Source organism: Gobius niger (genome assembly GCF_951799975.1).
Source record: "Gobius niger genome assembly, chromosome: 17".
NCBI classification, from domain to species: Eukaryota; Metazoa; Chordata; class Actinopteri; order Gobiiformes; family Gobiidae; genus Gobius; species Gobius niger.
In genome coordinates, this window is record NC_136868.1 from 16,402,744 (window position 1) to 16,423,701 (window position 20,958).

Here is a 20,958-nt window from a genome sequence, read left to right on the forward strand (position 1 = left end):
CAATAGGAGGGTCCGGCCCTTGGTCTTATGACTATGAAGAAAATCGACCCTCCACCGAGCAAACTTGCCTCCCCCTGGATAAACCGTCAACTTCACATTAAATAACAGCGTGCATCTTGTGTTACAAACAGTTGGGTAAGACCGATTGTTAAAACCAGGTATTTGACACGGAGCTTGCATTGCGAAGTAGCCATGTTCCCATTCCAAAATAGGGTCCTGCAAGAACAAATGTAAAATAAACAATAGTAGACTTGGAAACAATTATGCTATTTTGTGTGAACATGTGACCCATGCATGCTTACCAATTACAATGTGAAGTCATCACTCATCATCATCTTTAAACTTGCCATTAATGTATGGAACATAGTCCAAAATTACTCGCCAGTCGGTCAAGTAAACGAGGGTCACTCCACCCACTGCTCCCCAGCCCACCATGTTTGGGACCCTAAAGACAAGAGCAAATGGACATGAAGTGATGGATATTGCACACAACAAGAAAATACAGAGGAAAATCACAATGTGTAATATTTCAAGCATTTTGATGATGGACTAGAACTAATTAGGTTAATTGCATTTTACTCAAGGACTTATGATGGCGCCAAGGCCTCTGTAAAAGTCTTCTTCCTGAACTCGTATACTCATTTTCATCCATTTCTTGATCTTTGTTACCATTTTGTGATTCATTGCAAGTAAACCTTGTGAAGGGGTGGCACCTGACATGGCCTGGGACATCGCCGGCTCCCTCATTTATGTAGCCTATCACTGGCACTTACTAGTTCCATTATCTTATATTTCATAGTCAATTCAGGCCCTGCATTAACAACAATAATGTTATGGTGGTTGCAAGGTCATTTACTGGGTTACCAAGGTGCAAAAAAGTAGGTCATTTTGAATTGGATGCATCACAGGTGTATGTGTTTAATTGCATTCAGAGGCAGGTGTGCAACAGACAAAAAGGGAAACAGCTGCATTGCTTCAATAAACAAACATAACAAGTCAACCCTGCAGCTTCGCAACAAGGAACGCCTGGATATGCTTTAAGACAATTTCACGAAGAACTATGTTTGTACTGAGACATTTTTTCTTGGGGCATAAGTGAGTAATTCAATGTTTTATGTGGATATGTAACCGAAATGCTTGAGCTGTCTAAGCAAGGTACACGATAAACACAGCCTCGCGCAGCTACTGACGACAGCGCGGGTCAGGCAGAAGGACACACGTAAGCTACATCGTTTTTTCTCAATGTCATTCTTACAGGATTCTCCGTTTGTTCTGCAACACCACTCACCACGTCCTCACGATGGTGATGTATTTAGATCCAACGAGTTTGTTGATTATTTTCATCACCATTCTGACCTTCTCTGTTAGGTTTACTTGTTGATGCTAGTGTTGTTGCTAATGGCCGTTAGGACCCCAGGCTGCCCGCTAAGATGCCTGTATTTAATAAAGAACTAAAATCACAGGCACTCTTCTGGACAGCCCCATGTCCTCGTTTCCTGTGTTTACCATATCAGGTTTACCACCAGAGAAACATTTGTGAGGGACTTTTTTTTGCATTTTTGGCTAATATTAACAGAAAATAGCCAACTACAACACATTTGATACAATTCTTGATTTTATTTTTTTATTTTACTTTTATGTATACAATGTTCAAATGCCACACACTGGAAAAAGTATAATCTGTCATCAAAATGGCACATTTATTGCTACATTACTGTTATGTACAGGACAGTTCAACTATATATATTTATTTATACGTTTATAAAACAAGAGCGAAAGGGAACTCAGTCAACAAGCCCTCAGACTGTCAGCCCCATGCTTCACTCAAACTCCACCTTAACTCAAAGATGTGGCCAACCATTAATGAAATTTCTAATATCCTATATTACAAATTCTTTGATATAAATGACTTTTTTTTTATAAATAGCAATTCGTTGCCAATAATTTGTGTCTGCATCACTTTTTGTGGAAATTTTAGGACAAGGAACATGTCAATGATAACAATAAAAAAAAAGTGTTTAAATGTTAACTGAATATTACAAGTCACACTTGCTTGACTTGTGACAAATGGCAATATTCATTACACAATTATTGTACAAAAGTAAAAAAAAACAAAAAAACAAAAAGGTACAGGTAACAAGAATGTTGCCAATTTTCTGACACTAATACGGAACTGAAAACCACTGCAGAGAGGGCTTGCAGTCTGATATTGACCAAAACACCAAGTCCTAAGGGGCTCCAGCTACTACAGCAAGTCACTCCTTGTACAGAAACTGACGCAACACTTTCTATTGATGTGCATGAAAAGCAATCAGCATCTCAAACCCTGTCATTTTAAATGATTTACTAACAAAATTAACTTGACCTGGACCCATGACCTTTAACTTAAACAGCAGTTTTAATCCAGTTTAAAACAAATGAATAAAAAACTTAAAAAGCTCTACATAACATTTACTAAATACACAAAGAAAATCTCTTAAAGTTTCAAGCCTCTTCCTGGAAACTGAAAAAGCATTAGGAGAAAGTCGAGTTGGGAATGAACAAGTACCTTTTAATCTCCATGATAAATGAAAGGATATGGTTCACAAAATAAACTTGTTTTCAATGAAAATACAATTTCAGGCACTGATAAGGTATCACTCTCCCATCATGACATCTTAAGTCTTGAGAATGAAAAGGCCACACTATTGATTTGTATAGGTCTTCATCTCTTTTGTAGAAATTAAACACAAAATTCTCCCATTTGTGATTACATGTTGGTAAACCCCATTTACAACATGATATGGGAATAACATCACAATAACACTGCTTTGTTCTCATTATAATTTTACCTTTCAACCAAATGTCAGCATCCACCTCTCAAGTGTGCAGGATTCTGCCCCACTGTAAACCACTTGGTCAGGGCAGAGATTAGGAAAAGACGGGAAAAAAGTATTACTGACAATATGCCGAGGAAACGACAAACAAAGTCAAGGCGATTAATATTTATGGTAGCTACATTCAAGAACCAGTTGCATAATGTTTGAGAAAAATCCCTTTCTGCATTGCCTTGGTGTCTGACGGTGCGCATATCCCCAAGTAGAATATGGACACTGCTCTTAGGCCTTCATAATTAAACAGGTATAAAGGATACACTATACTCAATACATTTCCATTTACCACTGTTTACCTTTTCCACTGCCACCCACGTTCAAATGTTTTTACAATTTCATTAAAATGTGAAATATCCCCTTTTTCAGCTCATCTACAATACACTAAACTTCAAACTAATATTGCCATTTATGTAAAAAAAAAAAAAAAAAAAAATCTACAATGTATAGACTAACAAAAAATATATATTTTTATATATATTTAAATCTGACAAAAAAAAAACATGAGTAATGTTAGCGTAAGTGAATTTACATTCCACACCTTTCACTGCAAGAAGGGCGTAGACAAACTTCACAAGAAGTCGAGCCTTAATCTGGGAATGCTCATTTAGTTAAAGCCAATGTTGTACAAAGGCTAAACACCTGCTGGTCAAGATCTTAAGACCAGTAAAAAAAAATTGAATTTCTCAACATAACATCAATTCAGGGGAAACTGCAGTATCTGTTAACAGTTTAGCCAGATATCAGTCCTAATTCAATCACATTTCCTTTTTTCCAAACAAAAAAGGGGGGGCTGACATACAATTCACTTGACCCCCTACAAAAATTCATGTCTGCTTTCCAAGAAAAAGCAATACAGAAAATGACCCTAAAATAAAGATTACTGATGTAATACTTTTTGTGGTCAGCGGAGAGGAAGATCAGTTTGTAGTCGACTTGTTCTACCACATGAATAATTAATCATCTTCAGTCTGTGGTCTCCAGATCTCTGAAAAGACTGGGGCTCAGTCACTGTCTCTGGGCCAGGGTTGTGTCTTCAATGGCACAATCAAAACATTGTCCTTTTCCCTTCTGACCCTTTGCTTCCCAATCTTTTGTAGATAAAGAAAAGTAACAGAATTGGACAATGAACAATGGGCTTGGTTACATAACATATGTAAGACTGTACCATCACACTGGGAATGACATACATTTAAAATAATTGCTCATACTTATAAGCAATCCCTCACAATAATGTTCCTCGCATGTCAAGCAATTTGCTTAAATGTCAAATAGAAAACATGTAACAAATAGGCACAAATCCTTGATTAAATTTGTGTTCAGGTCTCTTTCACTAATCAAGAGTACCTCTTGGCAGTGTGTGTAGTCCCAATCTGTGGCAGGACCAAAGTACTCTGGTGTTCCCTCTGTTTGTGGAAACCAATAAGAAAACCAAAATGCTTTACATGTATAAAACAAAACTAAAAAAGTTCTTCACATTTGAGCTTGTAGTCATGGTTGGGAGTGCGCTGAACGGCGGAGTCAGTTTGGCAGTATGTATGTGTCTGAGTGTGTAAATGAGTATCTTGAGACTTGAATGGACAATACACACATGTCCACATTTACACACAGAATAATGGGTGGAAGCAAACTGTTAAGGCCACATCCTCCAACAGGCAAGGAAACACCGGTCAGATCTGAAAAAGGCAGACAAACGGTATTAAACCCTGAGCAGACACAGTACTGGGGAGAACATTTTCAACAAAAAAAATCCCACCTTGTGTTACATGTGACCAACCGAGTTGTGGCCATCACCCGGCATGCTCGGATGACCTCCTGAGAGCTGCATTTGAGATTCACCCACGACGCCGGACACCTTCTCCTCTTCTCGACGCTTTAAACATGCTGCTTTAGGGTTAAGGTTGCGCTCTACATATAAAGAGGCAAAGATCGATAAAGAATCGTACAGTTAAACAACACATGATGTGGTTTCACTGTGTGGGCTTCAGACTGACCTCTGACTTGTTGTTCTAAATTGAGGATGACATTGACGGCTTGGTGCAGTATGAGGAGTTTAGTCTGAGGTTTGTCGTGGCTGAGGTGCAGCTGGCACATTCTGCCGAGCTCCTTAAACGCCTCGTTAATATCTCGTACTCTGAGACGCTCGCGGGCGTTGTTCGCCACTCGCCGCTCCTTCTCGCGCTCCAGCTTCACCTCCGGGGGAAGATCCTCATCGTCTTCATTTAACGGACTAATCACAGATGAGAGCAACAATATGATGAAGTCATCAATAAAATCAAACATAAAAATTAGGTAATAGGACTTGACAAAAAATAACAATACTGAGGTCACTAATATGACATGCGAGTACGGACATTACACAAATGTGAGACTGGGAAACCATTGTCTCACTGATGAAGAAAAGCAGAATGTTCATCCCACAAAAGGTGGATAATCATTGAAGCATACGAAACGATTTGTCTTTCAGCCCCTTGTACATACCCATGACTACGTGTTTGTTTGCATTTGTTTCTCACCATTTATTGGTATGTAGGATATTCACACAGTAGGATTGGAAATATATCAGTTTGCAAGAATACTACAAGTTAAATGTTTCTGAATGAATATGAAGTTTAAATACAGAAAAGCCCATAAGTACAGAAAATTAATCTCTAGTAAAGAAGCTTACTCCTCATCGTCTTTTGGATCTGAAAGGGCAGACATCATCTGGAGGGCGAACGCCTCCTTTCTGTAACGTGACATGAGGGAAGGGGTCGTCAACACAATTCAAGTTTACCATTGACTGGGATACCAGACAGGAACACACATGTTAGACAAGTTATTGCTTTATATAAATGGAAAATTAATATTAATTTTGCTAAATGACACAAAAACTCCACCTTTGTGGGATAAAATGGCTGCTTAAATCATCCACAAATTATGCAGCAAGACTATTTTAGCCAATATAACTAGTTTTATGTTACCTCGCCCGGCTGCGGGCTTTCGATTCCTTCTTTTCGTCATCAGATTTGTCTGCCACTGATGAGTTCTCATCGTCGTCTTTGTCTTCTCTTTTGATGTCTGAGCTGCTAGAGGAGTGTGTGGAGCGGGACATGCCTCCAGGGAGACCTACCGCACGCACATTGGGGTTAAAACGGTGAACCATGAATAATGATTAAATATTACACACTTATTTGTGCCTTACTGCTAAAGCCTTCAGGCGGCCCAGCTGACTGTGTGGGGCCAGATGCGTGATGACCGTGGAGGAGTGTGCTGCTAGGAGGAAGACCTGCAGCCTCCTCATCTTTTCCCCCCTGACACAAAAACAACACAAATTGGACAGTTATATTTCTTTTCACAGTTTGTTATTATTCAATCAAGTTTAAATTATTATCCTAGTCCAGTCAATGGGTCAAAAATAAATGAGTAAACTAATGATTTGGATATTTAAACAACAACTGTTGCCATGGGATGTTAACTCACCATTGCCGGATGCCTGTTGCTCAAAGCGAGACTAGCGTTGGGGAAAGCTGGAGATAGGCCTCCGAGGCCCCCATTGTGCACAGCGGATAGCAGGTTGTGTATGTCAGGGTGTGCACCCTCCAAACCAGGAGGCTGGCCGACAGCATGACTGCGCAGTACATGGATAGCCTCCTCCAAACGGTCCTCCATTTTATTTTGCTAAAGTAAAACAAACATTTTAAAATGCATCCATTTAAAATTATGAAGGGTTGGGACACAGGGCAACACTTACCAACGCATGAGGCTGGCTTTCATAGCTGGGCGTGGTAGGTCTTTGCCACTGAGACTGAGCTCCTATGAGGAGACACATTACTCAACACCAGGTGGCACTGCAGTCAAACTCTTGTGCTTAAGATCATTTTAGCGCTCAATCATTCCAGCAGATTTATATTCCCACACCAAAAACAAGGTTGCAATCAAAGTGGCTGCATTCAGTAAATTGATCTGTTGCAAATATGGAGCTTCAAATATCCACATTTGTAAAGAGAAACAACTAATTACATTCACCTGAATTTACCAATTGGCAGAATTTCGCTCAAAGGTAACATCGAGCTTGTTAAATGTAAAAAAGCCTGTGTGTCTCTAGCGTGAATCAGTGTTTATATAAATCAGTAACATTGTGCAGAAATGGTTTGAAACTTCACACATAAATTAAAGAAACAAATACATAATCAGTAACAACACAGGAAAGAGAGAATACCTGTGATTCCCTGAGGAGACCCAGGTGTCGAAGGGGCTGATGAGAAGTTATTACTGTTGTGGTCCGACGGGTAAATCTGAGCGTTAAAACACAAATAATTGTTTCCCATCATTAAAGCAGTCAATAAACAAATGTAATTTTGTTTGCCCAAAACATTTTCCATAAAAACAAACATTTACAAGTCAAAATATTACATTGTAACACAAATCAGACTTACTGAGGCAAGAGCTTTGCCGATTTCATCGCCTGAGCTGCCAGCGGTAGTGCCTCGTGTAGCTGCAGGAAAAAAACAACTTTTAATTACAGGGTTTCTGCAGGCGGGAGCAAGTCAACTTTAATGCAAACAGAGGAATGAGCAATGAAATACAATTGGACACAACAAAAAAAGAGCAAAAATTGTGGACAATGTCTGCCATAACTGCAGCTGAATGAGTTTGACCACACCTTTTGAATTTTCGATGAAAAAAAAAAAAAAAAAAACTACGCTAATAGTAGAGCAATGCCATTATTTTCCCCAAAAATGCATTCAATGCCAGTTTTAGTTAATTTAATGTTTAATTCCTTTTAAGTCCTTCATTTTGGCACAGTTAATTTAATGACTTTTAATGCCCCACAGAAAGCCTTACTTAATTGGCTGTTTTGACCAACACGAGAACCCATTTCAGAGGATCTCACCCATGATGCCTTCACCGTTGATGGCGGGTGTGTGACTGTAGGTTGTGGGGGCCGGATGAAAGCCGTTAACCTCAGTCCCGTGTAGAGGATAGTTCTGTGGGAACAGAACATTCAGATCCATGGAGCATTTGAATACAGTCTTGGCTTCCAGCATTACTCACCATCCTCTCCTGTGGATTTAATGCAGAGAAGGAGCCTGGCTGAGCGAGGTGAGCATTGCCGAGCATTGCAGAGTATCCAGAGGATGACCAGGGATCTTCTAGAGTCAGAAACATTTGTCAATATAAAAACAAACCCAAGCATGCATTTACAATGAGAAATTAACAGTATTATTCAATTGTTTTGACACACGTGTAGAAAAAGTAAAACATTACCTTGCATGTAAAAGGAGCCTGGATAGACTGCTCCAGATTTAGCACCAGGATATCCACTGCCGTCTCGGGCATACTCATCCCCCGATGTGGAAGCGTAAACCTAGAAAATAAATAACAGATTGTGTAAGCTTAGCTTTCTGAGCTCATCAACAACATAAAAAGGCAGAATGTACACGTGAACAAATAAAATTGATTATTCATAAGTGGCCACAAGATGGCAGGAGGGAGTCTGTGCGTGAGAGTCAGGCTTGTGGCCTGTGGAGAAGAACACCGCGGCCGTGGCACGCTGGGCACACGGACGACTTGAATCCCAAAGCTCAGTGAGCACTTCCTGTAACTCCCAAGACCCCAGTGACACCGCACTGCTGGCCTCAGCCCCTCCCTCTGACTAACAGTATCAGCTCACACACATACCATGCATTCAGCAGGCCAACTCTCACTCTACAGCAATAGTCCAACTACTAACATGGCGTGTGACATGGAGAGATCAGGAAAATACTTCACTGATTAAAATGGACAGCCATGACAATACCGCATACGTTAAACATGGAATCAAATAAGGCAAGGCATTGTTCCTCGGCTCTTAACGATCAGACGTGAGGCAGACATAAGTATTCCTCCGTTTCCTGACACAGTGTGGTCCATCTTTCTCTTCCGTTTAGAATGGCGGAAAGAGGAAGGGAGAGAATGGATGCTATGCTGCAAAGAATGCTAATCCAGAGAAGGGATTTTTTCTGTAATTTGATTTAACAGGGAGAAGTGGAAAGGGAATGGAGAGATGCACTTCTAATTACAGAGCCATCTGCCTGTTCCTGGACCACATCCAACTCCACAGGCAGCTGGGCTGAGGAGAGCGAGAGGAGAGGCAGAGAGATGGGGGCTGGGATCCAGTCACGGCGAGAGGGAGAAGGAAGGAGGAAGAGAGATTGCGGAGGGTAGGGGGTGGTAAAGGGGCAAGGGGGGCTGAGGGGAAAAATGAAGCCCTGATGATTTATGAAATGGTCGGGAGATAAGGGCTGTTGAGGGGGACAGGAGAAGGTAATCTAAATGACTTAAACAAAGCTTGATATGGCCAGGGGAGTGTGAAGGAAACAAGGGATTTAAACGATCAGTTAATTCAGGGGAAAACATGATGGAGATGGCTTCATTTAACAATAGGCTTTGAGTTGTTCTTTCATGGAGAACAATGTTGAGTGATTCCTGCTGCTTTATATGTGAACTGAGCTCTACACAATGATGGTGCTGCAGGATAATTGTATTCTCAGGAAGAAAGGGGATTTCTAGGGTAAAATCCTCAACTAATAGGGGTTTAATGTAATTCAGGTTATGACCGTGCAAACATCTCTGTGCGCTGGGAAAGCGTGGGCTGTGGCAGGGGCTGGGAGTAGATTAACATCAAACTAACCTCAGAGCAATACATTTACCCACGAGAGGTTTGTATCTGACCGAGACAACACCACTCTGCAGGGGCTGCTGCAGGTGAGAAGGCGAGGGTGCACTTTGGTGGTGGTATTTGCCGTCTGTAGTGGTCAGAGATGGAGATGACAGGACTGAGTGGGAACTCACTGAAAGCAGGTGTGTTAAAGGTGCCATAAGAGCAGTGGCCAGTGCAGTGTACAGTGAGGAACAGGATCATCATCAGTCATTAATCTGGGCTCAGACACGGGCTAAGAGGCCTCACAAGCACTGTGTCTCACAACTGGGTCACTCACAGGGGGAGGCCCACCCAGGCCATCATGTGGCGAGGCGGAGGGGGAGGGGGGTTCACACACAAATAACTCATCATTCTGACTAAAAGCATGCAGCTATCGTTCACACTGTGCCAAACAGCTGAGCTTCAGACACCTAGAGCCGGGGCGGGCGACCGAGTGTAAACAACATCCCGAAACAAGACAACTTTAAACCAGTGTGGATGTTGGATTTGTAAAAGGACCACAGCCATTCAGCACACACACTAGGGATGTGCGACACCCGTGATTTCAGTTTTGATTCAATACCAAATAATACAATAACTTGTATCACTATGGCGATCAGATAAAAATGCATTTACATTAAAATATTGCTCACACTGAATGAGTGAAAATTACTTAATGAAAAGTAATTCCTGTTTAATGAACTCAAATAAGCAGGGGAATTTTTGTTTTCTTCTCCCTTTTCTGATAAAGGTATTTTTTCAGGTATATTTATTGATATTGATTTGATACTTTGATAATGACTCCGGTATTGAAGTAGATATTTTAATGTCACTCCGCCAATCACCAAAATGTATGACCAGGAACAGAAAACATCAAACCTAATCCGTAAATATGATTATCATAATTCATGAGTATAAACACAGGGAAGGAAAGTACATTTAAGCAGAGAGCGTCTTTATTAGTTCCATTTAAATTATTTATTTTCCAAATAAGGAGCTTTAAGCTTTAACTTTCCTGCAATGTTAGCTAAGAAATCAAACTGCACAAAAAAAGAAGGCATCAGTTTAATTACTGACACCATGTTTTAGGCCTATGTCTCTACAGACTCACTGGGTTCACTCTGCTTCCGGTTCACACAATTGTGACGCTTAGTCTGACGACTATGGTGGGTTAAGAAAAAACAAAATGGGTCAATTTTGCCAAACAACCTGTCAGATGCGCACCCTTCATATCCCTTCAGTCCTTGTGCTCCTCTTGTCGTGCCCGGTTGTGACTGCTGTCTGCCGTGTCCAGTGTGTAACAAGCCGGGCGCACAGACACACAGTCCATGCAACTTTTAATATACTTCTGTAAGAATTTTTATGGCTAGTCATGAGATGCTAAGTATGTAGCCAGCGAGCTAGTCTACCATGCATTTGTTTCCTTCTGACAGAGTGGCCGCTGCCTCCAAACAAACAAAGTTGAATAAACCTCAAAATAATAGGTAAAAAGTGAAGAAGCTCTAACTGTGGTTAACAGTATCAGCAGCTGAAACAATGTGTTTCCAAGCTGTGCGCCTCTTTGCAAACCGAACATTTGACAAATAATACACACACACACATTCATTTCACATTTCTGTGAGTGGAGGAGCTGATCTTAAAAACAAACGCTTCAAATTTAAAGATCTAGACCCAAAAAAATGAAGACTGTAAAATGAAGACTTTTTAAGACACAGTGGGAACCTCGTTTATACTGTAGAATAGATCCACCGGCTACACTTTATTTTACTCCTTGATACATTGTACCAAAGTAAATTTAGATACAAGTTATTACATTGTACTATGTAGTACGTACACAATGGAATAATACATTAGTAGTTTGGAGGTAAATTATGTAAGACATAAGACCCTTAGAGTTAGGGCTGGGCGTTGCAATGTGGAAACAATCGTGATTTTTTGTTTGTTTCATATTGAACAATCTCAATTTTCAATTTGATTTTTTCATTCTAAAAACAAATGCATTTTAGCTGATTCAAGGACACGAGACAAGACTAACTATTTATATAAACATCAGATCAAGCAAAAAAATAGATTTTTCCCCCTGTATCATTTATTATACAAAAATCTTCAATTGTTCTCATTTCAAACTCCAAATGTGCAAGAATTAGCTGTAAAAATTACGATTATTAACATTGAGATTGCGATTCCAGTTAATTGCCCAGCCCTAGTTAGGGTCTTATGTCTTGTCACATTACGTACCTACAAACTAATACATATTATTCCATCATATATGTAACCCATAGGTACAAGTTATAACACATTGTTACATAGAATATTACACATGAACTAAATTTGGCAGGTACAATGTATCAAGGGTATAATAAAGTGTTACCGATCCACCTTTCTGTCATTAAGCAAATTAAACTTTTTGCCAATAGAAAAATGCTAAAAAGGCAACAATCCCCAGTTGATTCAGTTGTAATACAGGGATGGGGAATGTTGACTAGGGCCCGCTGTCAGCTCACTGAGGTCTGTGCTCCTGCCCGTCACAGAGGCGCTCAGGCAGTGCACAGCTCTGTTTGTGCATGTGTCTGTCTGCAGCGCGTGTAATCAGAGCCAATACGAGAAAGCGTGAGAGAAAAGAGAGAATGAGAGGAACCCTGGCCAAAAGCTGTGAAGACAACCAGAAATAAGGTCTCACCGAGGATGGCAGGCCAGGGGGTTTCCGAATCTTCTTTGGCTGAGTGTCTGCTGAAAGACAAAAGTCAAGTAAAACATTATTTACATATTTGCACACGAACGTGGAAGCCCCGTCTACAGGCTCCGTGCACAAAGATATAAAGACTGACTCTGCAGCAGTCTTACTAGTATTTGAAATCACAGTAAAATAAGAATAAGATGTGATCCGTATAGCTGCAGATGCTTGCACTGAGATCCACCTACCTATGCCACCCTCTGGAGGCCGTCTCCTGGGATTGTTGGTGTACGAGGGGTAGAACTGGGAGCTGGATTTGAGACCAGAGGGAGACATGGCATCTGGGCTTGGTAATGCTATGTCACTGGGAAGAAAACCGGGCTACAAAGACAATAAATAAAATGCAGAATAATGAGCATTTCAGGTACACCATTACAATAAATGACCTATTAAAATTAATGTGGACTGTCCATGCATTGAACGTACCTGACTTGCAAAGGGAGCATACGGTGGCCTCTCACCTTTACCTAAAAATGGTCAATATTAACACTATTAACCACACAAGCACTCATTGCAGTCCTAATATGTTAAACCTATGACAAGTTGTTTTTTCCTCCAAAGTACAGGGGGAAAAAATATCACAAGACACCCTCCCCTTTTTTTTAGTTCGCTCAGCTGCATAAAGCAGCCTGCCAGACAAAACCCTGGGGAAAGTTTCTGCATCAATGCCCCAACATCCCTAACATTTAACGAATGAACACCGACACATACACACAGTTTGCCATGCAGAAAACATTTTTAGGTCAGAAAATTCTATGCTCATATATCAAGTTGTTTATCATAGTCTGCATTTTGTTGGAATTAGCACAAAATGCCCCGATTACAGTTGGTACAGTTATTAAGCTCATAACTTTTCCTGTTCTAATACAAATATATAAAACATACCTGGGATGCCAGAGCTGAGGAACGGGGAGGACAAGGCCTCGTGCTCGCTGTAGTGGGATCCTTCAGCATAACCCTGTAAGAATATCATTTCAACATTAAGCTCCGTGTATTTTAAAAACGGGGAGCAAACTACTGTATTACAATTCCTTGAGGTGATAGTGTTTTCCACACCTAAAAGGTTCATCGAAAACCTTCTACAGGAACGATGCCAAATAAATCTGCATCAGCTCCGGAGATTCAAACAGACATTCTTAATTATCAACTTGTGGTAATCAAAGCTTCCTGCATCTTTTTCACCCCCTCTTCCTTGTATTTACACAGCCTTGTGCCAAGATGGTTACCGCGAATGTAAAACCGCAATTACCGGTGGGCTTCATCTGAGGTTCTTGGCTAGCAGAGAGCTGGCCAAGTAAGCACAGTGAGCCAAGTTTAGGTAGAAAGGAAAATTACTAAAAATCTAATTGCAAATTGTATGAAAAGCAGTTGAGAGGTGATGCAATGGTGGTTTTAAGCAGTAATGAGTGAATGTAATATTAAGAATTGTGTGTGTGTATTTGTATATTACCCGTCCTTGGCTGAAGGAAGGACTGTTCTGTTCAGCTGATCCCCAGGACCCTGAGCCACTGCGCTCGTCTAATGCTGAAAAGAGGAAACATTCAAAAACGTTATTGTAGTTTCCACTGAAGGTCAAGTGAAGGTAAAAGAACGTAAAACAAATTATACAGATTCTTAGGGGGAACAACAGCAGCAAGTCTTTCCCAGTGACCAAGAAATTACTAGGGTTAAGATGCTCTTTTCTGAGGACTAGCTCTAAAATACCACCAATATTGATCAGAGAGTGGATTATAATTCAAGGTTTTATCAGTGATGTGCAATTGTCGATTGCAGGAATAATGAATGGAAAATATCTCTGAACAGTTTAACATTATGTGTGTTTCTTGAGAGATCCATTATGACGAAGTATACAGCAATAAACTTTGAAATCTGTCGTTATAAGGTAAAGAAAGGCCCCTGAGTGGCACAAAGGAAAAACAGAGCCAAAAGACTAGTGGAGCAGAAAACTCCAAAATACCCCCATCATCCCCTTCTCCCTGTCTTCTGCACTAATGCTATCCAGGCTCTCTGGAGACACAAGGCTTAATTGCATGCTGATTTGCATAATTGTGCATATTAATGTGGCTTCCTTATGAATATTCATATTTAGTCTTTGATTTTTGCCTAATTAAAAAAATGTGTGTGAGAAAGCAAAAGAGGGCTGGAGCGAGTGGAAGGAGAAGGCGAGGGAAGAGAGTGAGGGGTCTAGGCGAGATCAGCAGCCGGCTGACGACTGAGAATGAGTGATGAGACTAACAGAGCGGTGCAAGCACCTACACATGCTGCGACAGCCGTGATCTATGGAGCCGATGCCAGTGGCATCCATAAGAAGCAAAGGAGGACCTCAAACCATCAAACTCACTCACGGTCAGCATGACCCACTCTAAAGGCCAGCACCTTTACTGAAGTCCCACAGCACTCTTCACGTCACACACAAAGCCCATCTTTAAACCATGCTCATCTAAACGACGGTAATATGCTTGTACAAGTAAAAGCTCCAGACAGCATAACTTTATGTTTACTTGCTCGCTGTAGTTTCTAATACACTGTGAAGGCCCTATTCGGTCAGCGGGGGAGCAGAGGATGGAGTGAAAACATGGCTGTGCAGGAGAAGTCTGACAACATTGTTTCACACTTAGTAGAGTAATTAACTTGGAGCCAATTAAAACAAGGAGCAGAGCTGCTGAGGTGACACTGACACACAGCAAACCCAGGAGAGCCACGCTTTGCCAAAAACAGACTATTTTTAAGAGCTATTGAGTGTAACCACAGGAAGCTAAAATACAATTTAATAATTATTTGTTGTGCGCTGTTGTAAAGACATTTTCTGACATATCAGCTCTGTGTCGTTATAAAATATACGAGCGAGTGCATCAAGATTTGTCACTTTGGATTGAAGCCAAAACATAGCGTTTCATCGTTGTTCACCAATCCAACCAAACAAAGCAACGTAACTCTCTAAAAAAAACGTTTCTAACACAACTATATTAAAGCCAAGTCCAGGTGCAAACTATTGTTTCCAGTTAAAAAATATTCTGAAGGGAAGAGTCTGGAAATCCAGTATTCTCTGCACAACAGCGGTCTCTCATGGCTGAATGTTCTGAAAATATCCAATTTAGCTCAAGAGCAGAGCAGAATCCTTAGAGATGTTCTTATTCAAAGCTTAGTTTCCAACAACAACACAGATTTTCTGTATACAGTGCAGTGGAGTGAACATGCTGCAGTACCACAGAGACCACATGTGAAATTCACAATATTGTTGTGATGGGAGACTCACATTTGTGGGTTTGTTTGTGTGAAGGGACTGGACGCGCTGCCAGCAGCTGCAGAGGTGACAGAGGAGACGCCTGGCTGAGGCTCCACGCACTGTCACTCTCCGACTTCTTTAAACATCTCTCCCTCCAACCACACGCCCTTTCCCGCTCACCAACACACGCTCTGGCCACCGAGAAGAGCCAAGGACGCCTAATGCAATTAGCACCCCTCTGAGCACTTTTGTGTTGATGAATAGAGGTGGCCTGGTAGGCCACTAGGCAGCTCACCACAGTTCCCGCGCTGCAGGCTCTTAATATACAAGCGGCACATGTGACGTCAGAGGCGGCCACTGCTCTGTTTTGGACATCATTCTAAACAGACACTAGTTTTCTAAATCATATGCCCAATGTGACGTCACTGAGGCTCCGGACGAGTGGTGAGAACACAAGGTATAATGTGCATTATAAAGCTGTATTATTTATTACTAACATAATTAATAACTAAGGAACACAAGAAACATCAAGTAGTAAAGCCAAATATGTTTGTGCTAAAGGTGAGGCTTAGTCGAATCATGTGAACTGAAAGACTGACAAGGAGAATATTAATGGCAGTTTAAAGCAAAGATTGTTTTTTTTAAAGAGTGGAAACAAAGATGACACTACCATTGTGATGGGACAAATGACTGCACATGCTACACACATGCAGCTAACCTGTTTGAGATCAGAGCGAACACGTCTGTCAGAACAGACAGGAGTGTGTCACACTCATTTGGTGATTTTCCTGCTGTGCACTGGAGTCCAGTTCAAATGAGCTCAGGCCGGAGCGGCAGTAAGCTGTGAGTGATGCAGTCATTGTGACAGCTTCAAGTATCACATTAAAATGGGTGTCAATGACCCGGGGCCACACTTTTGGACATGAGGAGGGGCAGAGGAATTAACTCCTCACTGCTTGGTAATTGCCTGCTGTAATAGAAACAAACAGGATTCGGCCTTCCCCTGGCTGATCCCTCTATTCACTGAATGCTCTCTTCCACTTTGACCACTCGCGGCATGCTGGGCTGGTTTAAGAGGCTCTGAGCGGTGGGTGAGGGACATTGTCTCAAACTCCAGCCATTTCCTGCAGATCAGTGGGGGTAAGAGCCCAGTGCAGTGTGGGGGGAGGAGTGTTTTACAATTCAGGGTGGGGGAGTCGTTTCAAGTCCATAAGCCCTCTTTTTGCCTTTGTTCCTTAGTGGCCAAGTTCTCACTCTGGGGAGCACGGAGTGTGACTCGATTTCACACACCAGGTTGGCAGGGTGACAGGAATGAAAGTAACGCAGCTAATAACATTCAGGAAGAGGGAAGAGCTCACTCAAAGGTGCACAGAGTGGTTAACTTGTAGCTGTTACTTATCACTCGAAACACCAGAGCAAAGAATGAGGTGAGACAATCAGGTAGCTGTCAAAACACAGCTCAGAACATTTTGATTTCAAGCCCCATGTCACTTCATCTACTGTGCACAAGATCAAAGCAAAAGCAACAACATTGAGATGGATGATTTTAGATGTCATCGCATCAAGCAACATCCTTTTAGTGAGGAGTAAAAGTGTGATTGCTACGAGGAAACGAGGAATAGTAGTTTGGAGATATTTTCAGAGGAATAAAACAGGCTTCTGAAATAAAAAATACAAAACATACCTGATCCACCAAACTGACTGCTGGCAAGAGTCATTGGCCTGTTCTTTCCGTTGGCAACTGGTGGGGCAAACATCTAAGAGACAAAAAACACACACACCATAAATAAAATTGTAGCAGCCACAAAAAGAAAATAAAGGCAACATGTAACATGCAACACAGATATGTGCCAACAAAAGAACATAATGTTGTCCACCGTCTACAACAAAATTTGCTATAATGACGGGCAAATGCCACCGATGCTTTGTGTATAATTGTGTTTTTTCTCCAACTGAAGTCAAAATGAAAAACCATTTTGGAAGTGGGACACGACCAACAACACAATCTGCAACACAGTTAAGTAGAAAGATATCTGTCCAATAACTGAACCTCGCACCATCGTTCCTTCTATGAGATTGGTCTTTATTGTCCACACTGACACTTTTCTGACCAGCAAATAAACAAAGGGAAAAGATACAGTGCATTCAATGCTTTACTGTTTGAGCAGTTATCAATGTTAAATTTAGGATGAACATCTGCTGATGGAAATTGGCAGCAGATCAATCTGACTGAGCATTTCTAACACAAACCCCAGTGTCTAATGAGGACCGCCCACAAGCTCCGCCACAACAAGAACCATTTACCCGAGATTCAGACTATAGAGCTCGAAGGCCAATATTCAGCTTAAGCAGAGCTTCAGTCTTTAACTGGGGTCCAGCATAAGATTTACAGTGTTTTACCCATGTAACAATCACATTGGAGTAAACAATGTTGCAGTTTAAAACAAAATGTATGTAAATGTACTAATTCAGAGATCTATATTTCAAAATGGAAAAAGAAAATCAACCTAACAATCCTGTCAGCAGCAAATTATGCAGAGTAAAAGAAAGCCATTTCCAAATGTGTATTTGACCATAAACATAGTTTGTGTTCGTCTTCATTGCTTTGTTATTGTATGGCCTTTATGTTCATTTGAAGAAAGATAAATTTTAACCTTCATCTAAGGTTAGCACAATCACCACCAATCACAAGTGCAGCTACAAGAACGAAGGCCAAAAATAACACAATGAAAACGAATGACACTGGTTGTGCCCCTTGACTCCCCCTCTCCCCTTTAGCCCCATTTTTGCCCACCTATCACCTCCCAATCTCCACAATCTTTGTCCCAATCTTACCGCGCTGAAATCCAGGAGGTCGCTTAGTTCCTTGTCTGTTCCAACTGCAGCCATTCTTTGCTGCTGCTCGCTCATAACCCTTAGCCTCTAATAAACCCTAGGAGAGAAAATGTGCGTACAGGCTTTAGTGGCTTTGACAAGAGCAAAAGTGGTACAAGCAGCAAGTAATGTTTAAAATCAGTCTGGCAGATTTTTTTTTTTATAAAAAATTAAACAAATACAAATCGTAAAATTTAAGTTTTTGTTTGTGTTGTTGATAGCACAGACTCTGGCAAAACAAAGTGTGGGTCAATGCATTAGGCCTTGTCCCACCCCAAACACTTAAAATTGTCAGTGACTCAAGCTGGAGGAGGGGAAGACACAACCATGAAATAAGCATGCGCTTTCAAATGATCACCAGTAACATTGTTCTTGATTTTACACAAGAAATTTTGCTTCATTGGTATAGAAAAGAAAATACTTTAATGATTATGGACGTAACTGGGACTATTGTTAGCCGACGGAAATGAGGGTGAAAGGCTAATGACTGTATGTAACATGTCATTAACAAATTACCATATGTCAACTCCAAAAATCCTTGTCAAATGACAGTGAGAATGAACACGGATTTACCCTGTGTTTTGCATTCCAGCGTGGGCCTAGGGCGCTGAGAGCTGCCTCTCCAGAACTCACAGGAAACGACGATGAGGAGGAACAGAGGCACTCGGACACCAACAGGTGGTGTACTTTTACAGCCTCTTTGAAATATACTAGACAGCAACCAATATTATTAAAAACATACTATAATCTGCAGTGAGCAATTTATAACATTAAATGGCCAGAATCACTACATGTAAACATTTTTCACCTCAAAGGCCTATTGCTTTAGTCAAGTCACTTCCTTGGACAAACTAAGGGGAGCAGTTGTCAATCATAAACAATTAAACACACATACAAAATAACCCATTCCTCGTGTCCACAGCATGTGAGGTGTAGTATAACAAAATGGCATCTCCAGCTTCTGGTGGATCAATATTTGAGGCCAGCAGATTAGGAGTCTTTATGTGACCAAGCACCAGCAGAAAAAACAGCCTAACCACTGAGGGCCCCAACTTCTACTTTAACTTTTGTAACAACAAAAACTGAAAAAGTAGCAGAGGCAGAAGATGTTTGAGCAGTTGTTCTTGTACTGTAATAAAAGAATAGGCCTAAAAGGCCTCTTGTGTGAGGTGCTCTCTCATAACAGTTTAGGTCATTAGTGTGTAGCCTCCACAAAAACTGGACTTTTAGAATTGCAATTCATATAATACTGAAAGATAATAATATGTAACAAACTGCTGCTAAATAAATTCATTGCTATAGGCATTAGGCTATTTGACGACGCTGGCAAAGCCAAATGTGCTGCTTATAACCATTTGTTTATGCCCTGGCCCATTTACAGTTAGCTCTGAAGTGAAATCAACAAATGCGCAAAACTGGAGCATTGCGATTTAGGACAAAGCAGAAAAGTTCGTGCAACTGTCCTTTCTATCACATGTTGGGGTTCAGATCGTGCATTTTGAGTTCAGTGGAAAAGATGGTGGGGGTGGGAGCAAGAGGAATTTCCTGCCAAATGTGCAATAAAATTAAGTCTAGCTGGTGGCCAGACACATCCATAAAGGGATGTTTAAAGGCCACAGTCGTGTTTATTGAAAGTTTGTTTCCCCCTCAATAGCATGCTAAGCTACATGTAGCCAAGACCCACAACACTAACTACAACCAAAATGCGACACTTGCGACGATATTTTACATTTTACACAACATGCAACACAAACAACTGAGGTACACGGTACACGCGAATGTACTGGGTTGGGAATGGGTAAAACATATTATTGGGGTGTTCGCAGAACAAAGGAGTAATTTCCTCCGTGGTCGATGAGCGGAGACCATCACACACTTGGCTCGCCACCTCAATCCAGACAAAAACTTAATACGTCCCCCGCTTTGACCACACATTCCCCAAAACTTTTCAAAAAACGCAGGCAAATCACCCCGCAGAGTATTTGCGCAACAACACAAACATATCGAGTTAAAGAGCGCAGTTTACCTCAGTCCAAACGTGTGGTATCCAACAGTAAAAAGAAAAACCAAGTCTCCAATCGGGAAAAACATAAAACTTGAAGAGAATTTCGACCTCAGTGCCTGAAACGCATTGAGGCACAGTGGACGTCTTCCTTTTGTCCCGGTAAGCCCGCTGTTCACGCTGCGCCCACGTGTTTGCTTCAGTGTAACAAGTCTATGTGCAAACAAATCTATTATAGTAACTAATCTCACGTCTTCTCTTTTTGTTGTTACAACTGAGATGATTTCATTCTTCTCGTAGACATCTTCACCACCTCCGTCCACATTGTCAGACGCAACAACGTATCCCTCCGCCCAAAGTGAGGGCCTCAACGCCAGCGGTATCCGATTTCAAACGCCTTTGAGAGATTGTCCGGATCGACAAAGAACAGAATGCCGTGGGTATGTGTTGCAGTTGTTTATGCGACGAAAGAACCTAAATGTGGGGGTACGCTCTGTTAAAGGCAAAGGAAATCCATAAAATGCAAGCGCGCGTCGAGCACTATGTTCTACCGCGGAAGCCTATCGTAAGAAAGTTACCTGCGATTAC

The 20,958-nt window shown here is 41.2% G+C and overlaps 1 protein-coding gene across 3 annotated transcripts; it reads right to left on the reverse strand.

Moving 5' to 3' along the window:
- Nucleotides 1–1,625: 1,625 nt before the first annotated feature.
- tcf3b (transcription factor 3b) lies at nt 1,626–20,958 on the reverse strand. Of its 3 annotated transcripts, none has more exons than XM_079575037.1 (21): nt 20,395–20,958; nt 18,330–18,426; nt 17,179–17,251; nt 13,719–13,792; nt 13,154–13,226; nt 12,695–12,735; nt 12,457–12,589; nt 12,215–12,261; nt 8,121–8,220; nt 7,908–8,005; nt 7,747–7,840; nt 7,289–7,347; nt 7,072–7,147; nt 6,604–6,665; nt 6,333–6,530; nt 6,055–6,163; nt 5,834–5,978; nt 5,539–5,598; nt 4,865–5,100; nt 4,627–4,778; nt 1,626–4,546 (listed from the first exon to the last, which is right to left on the reverse strand). In XM_079575037.1, exons 2-20 carry the CDS (start codon nt 18,402–18,404, stop codon nt 4,633–4,635), a joined length of 1,899 nt encoding a protein of 632 aa, XP_079431163.1. In that variant the 5' UTR covers nt 18,405–18,426; nt 20,395–20,958; the 3' UTR covers nt 1,626–4,546; nt 4,627–4,632. The 3 variants fall into 3 exon arrangements, with proteins under 3 accessions (XP_079431163.1, XP_079431162.1, XP_079431161.1); XM_079575036.1 differs by having other exon boundaries at nt 7,908–8,002; nt 12,215–12,264; nt 20,395–20,957; XM_079575035.1 differs by having other exon boundaries at nt 12,215–12,264; nt 20,395–20,957.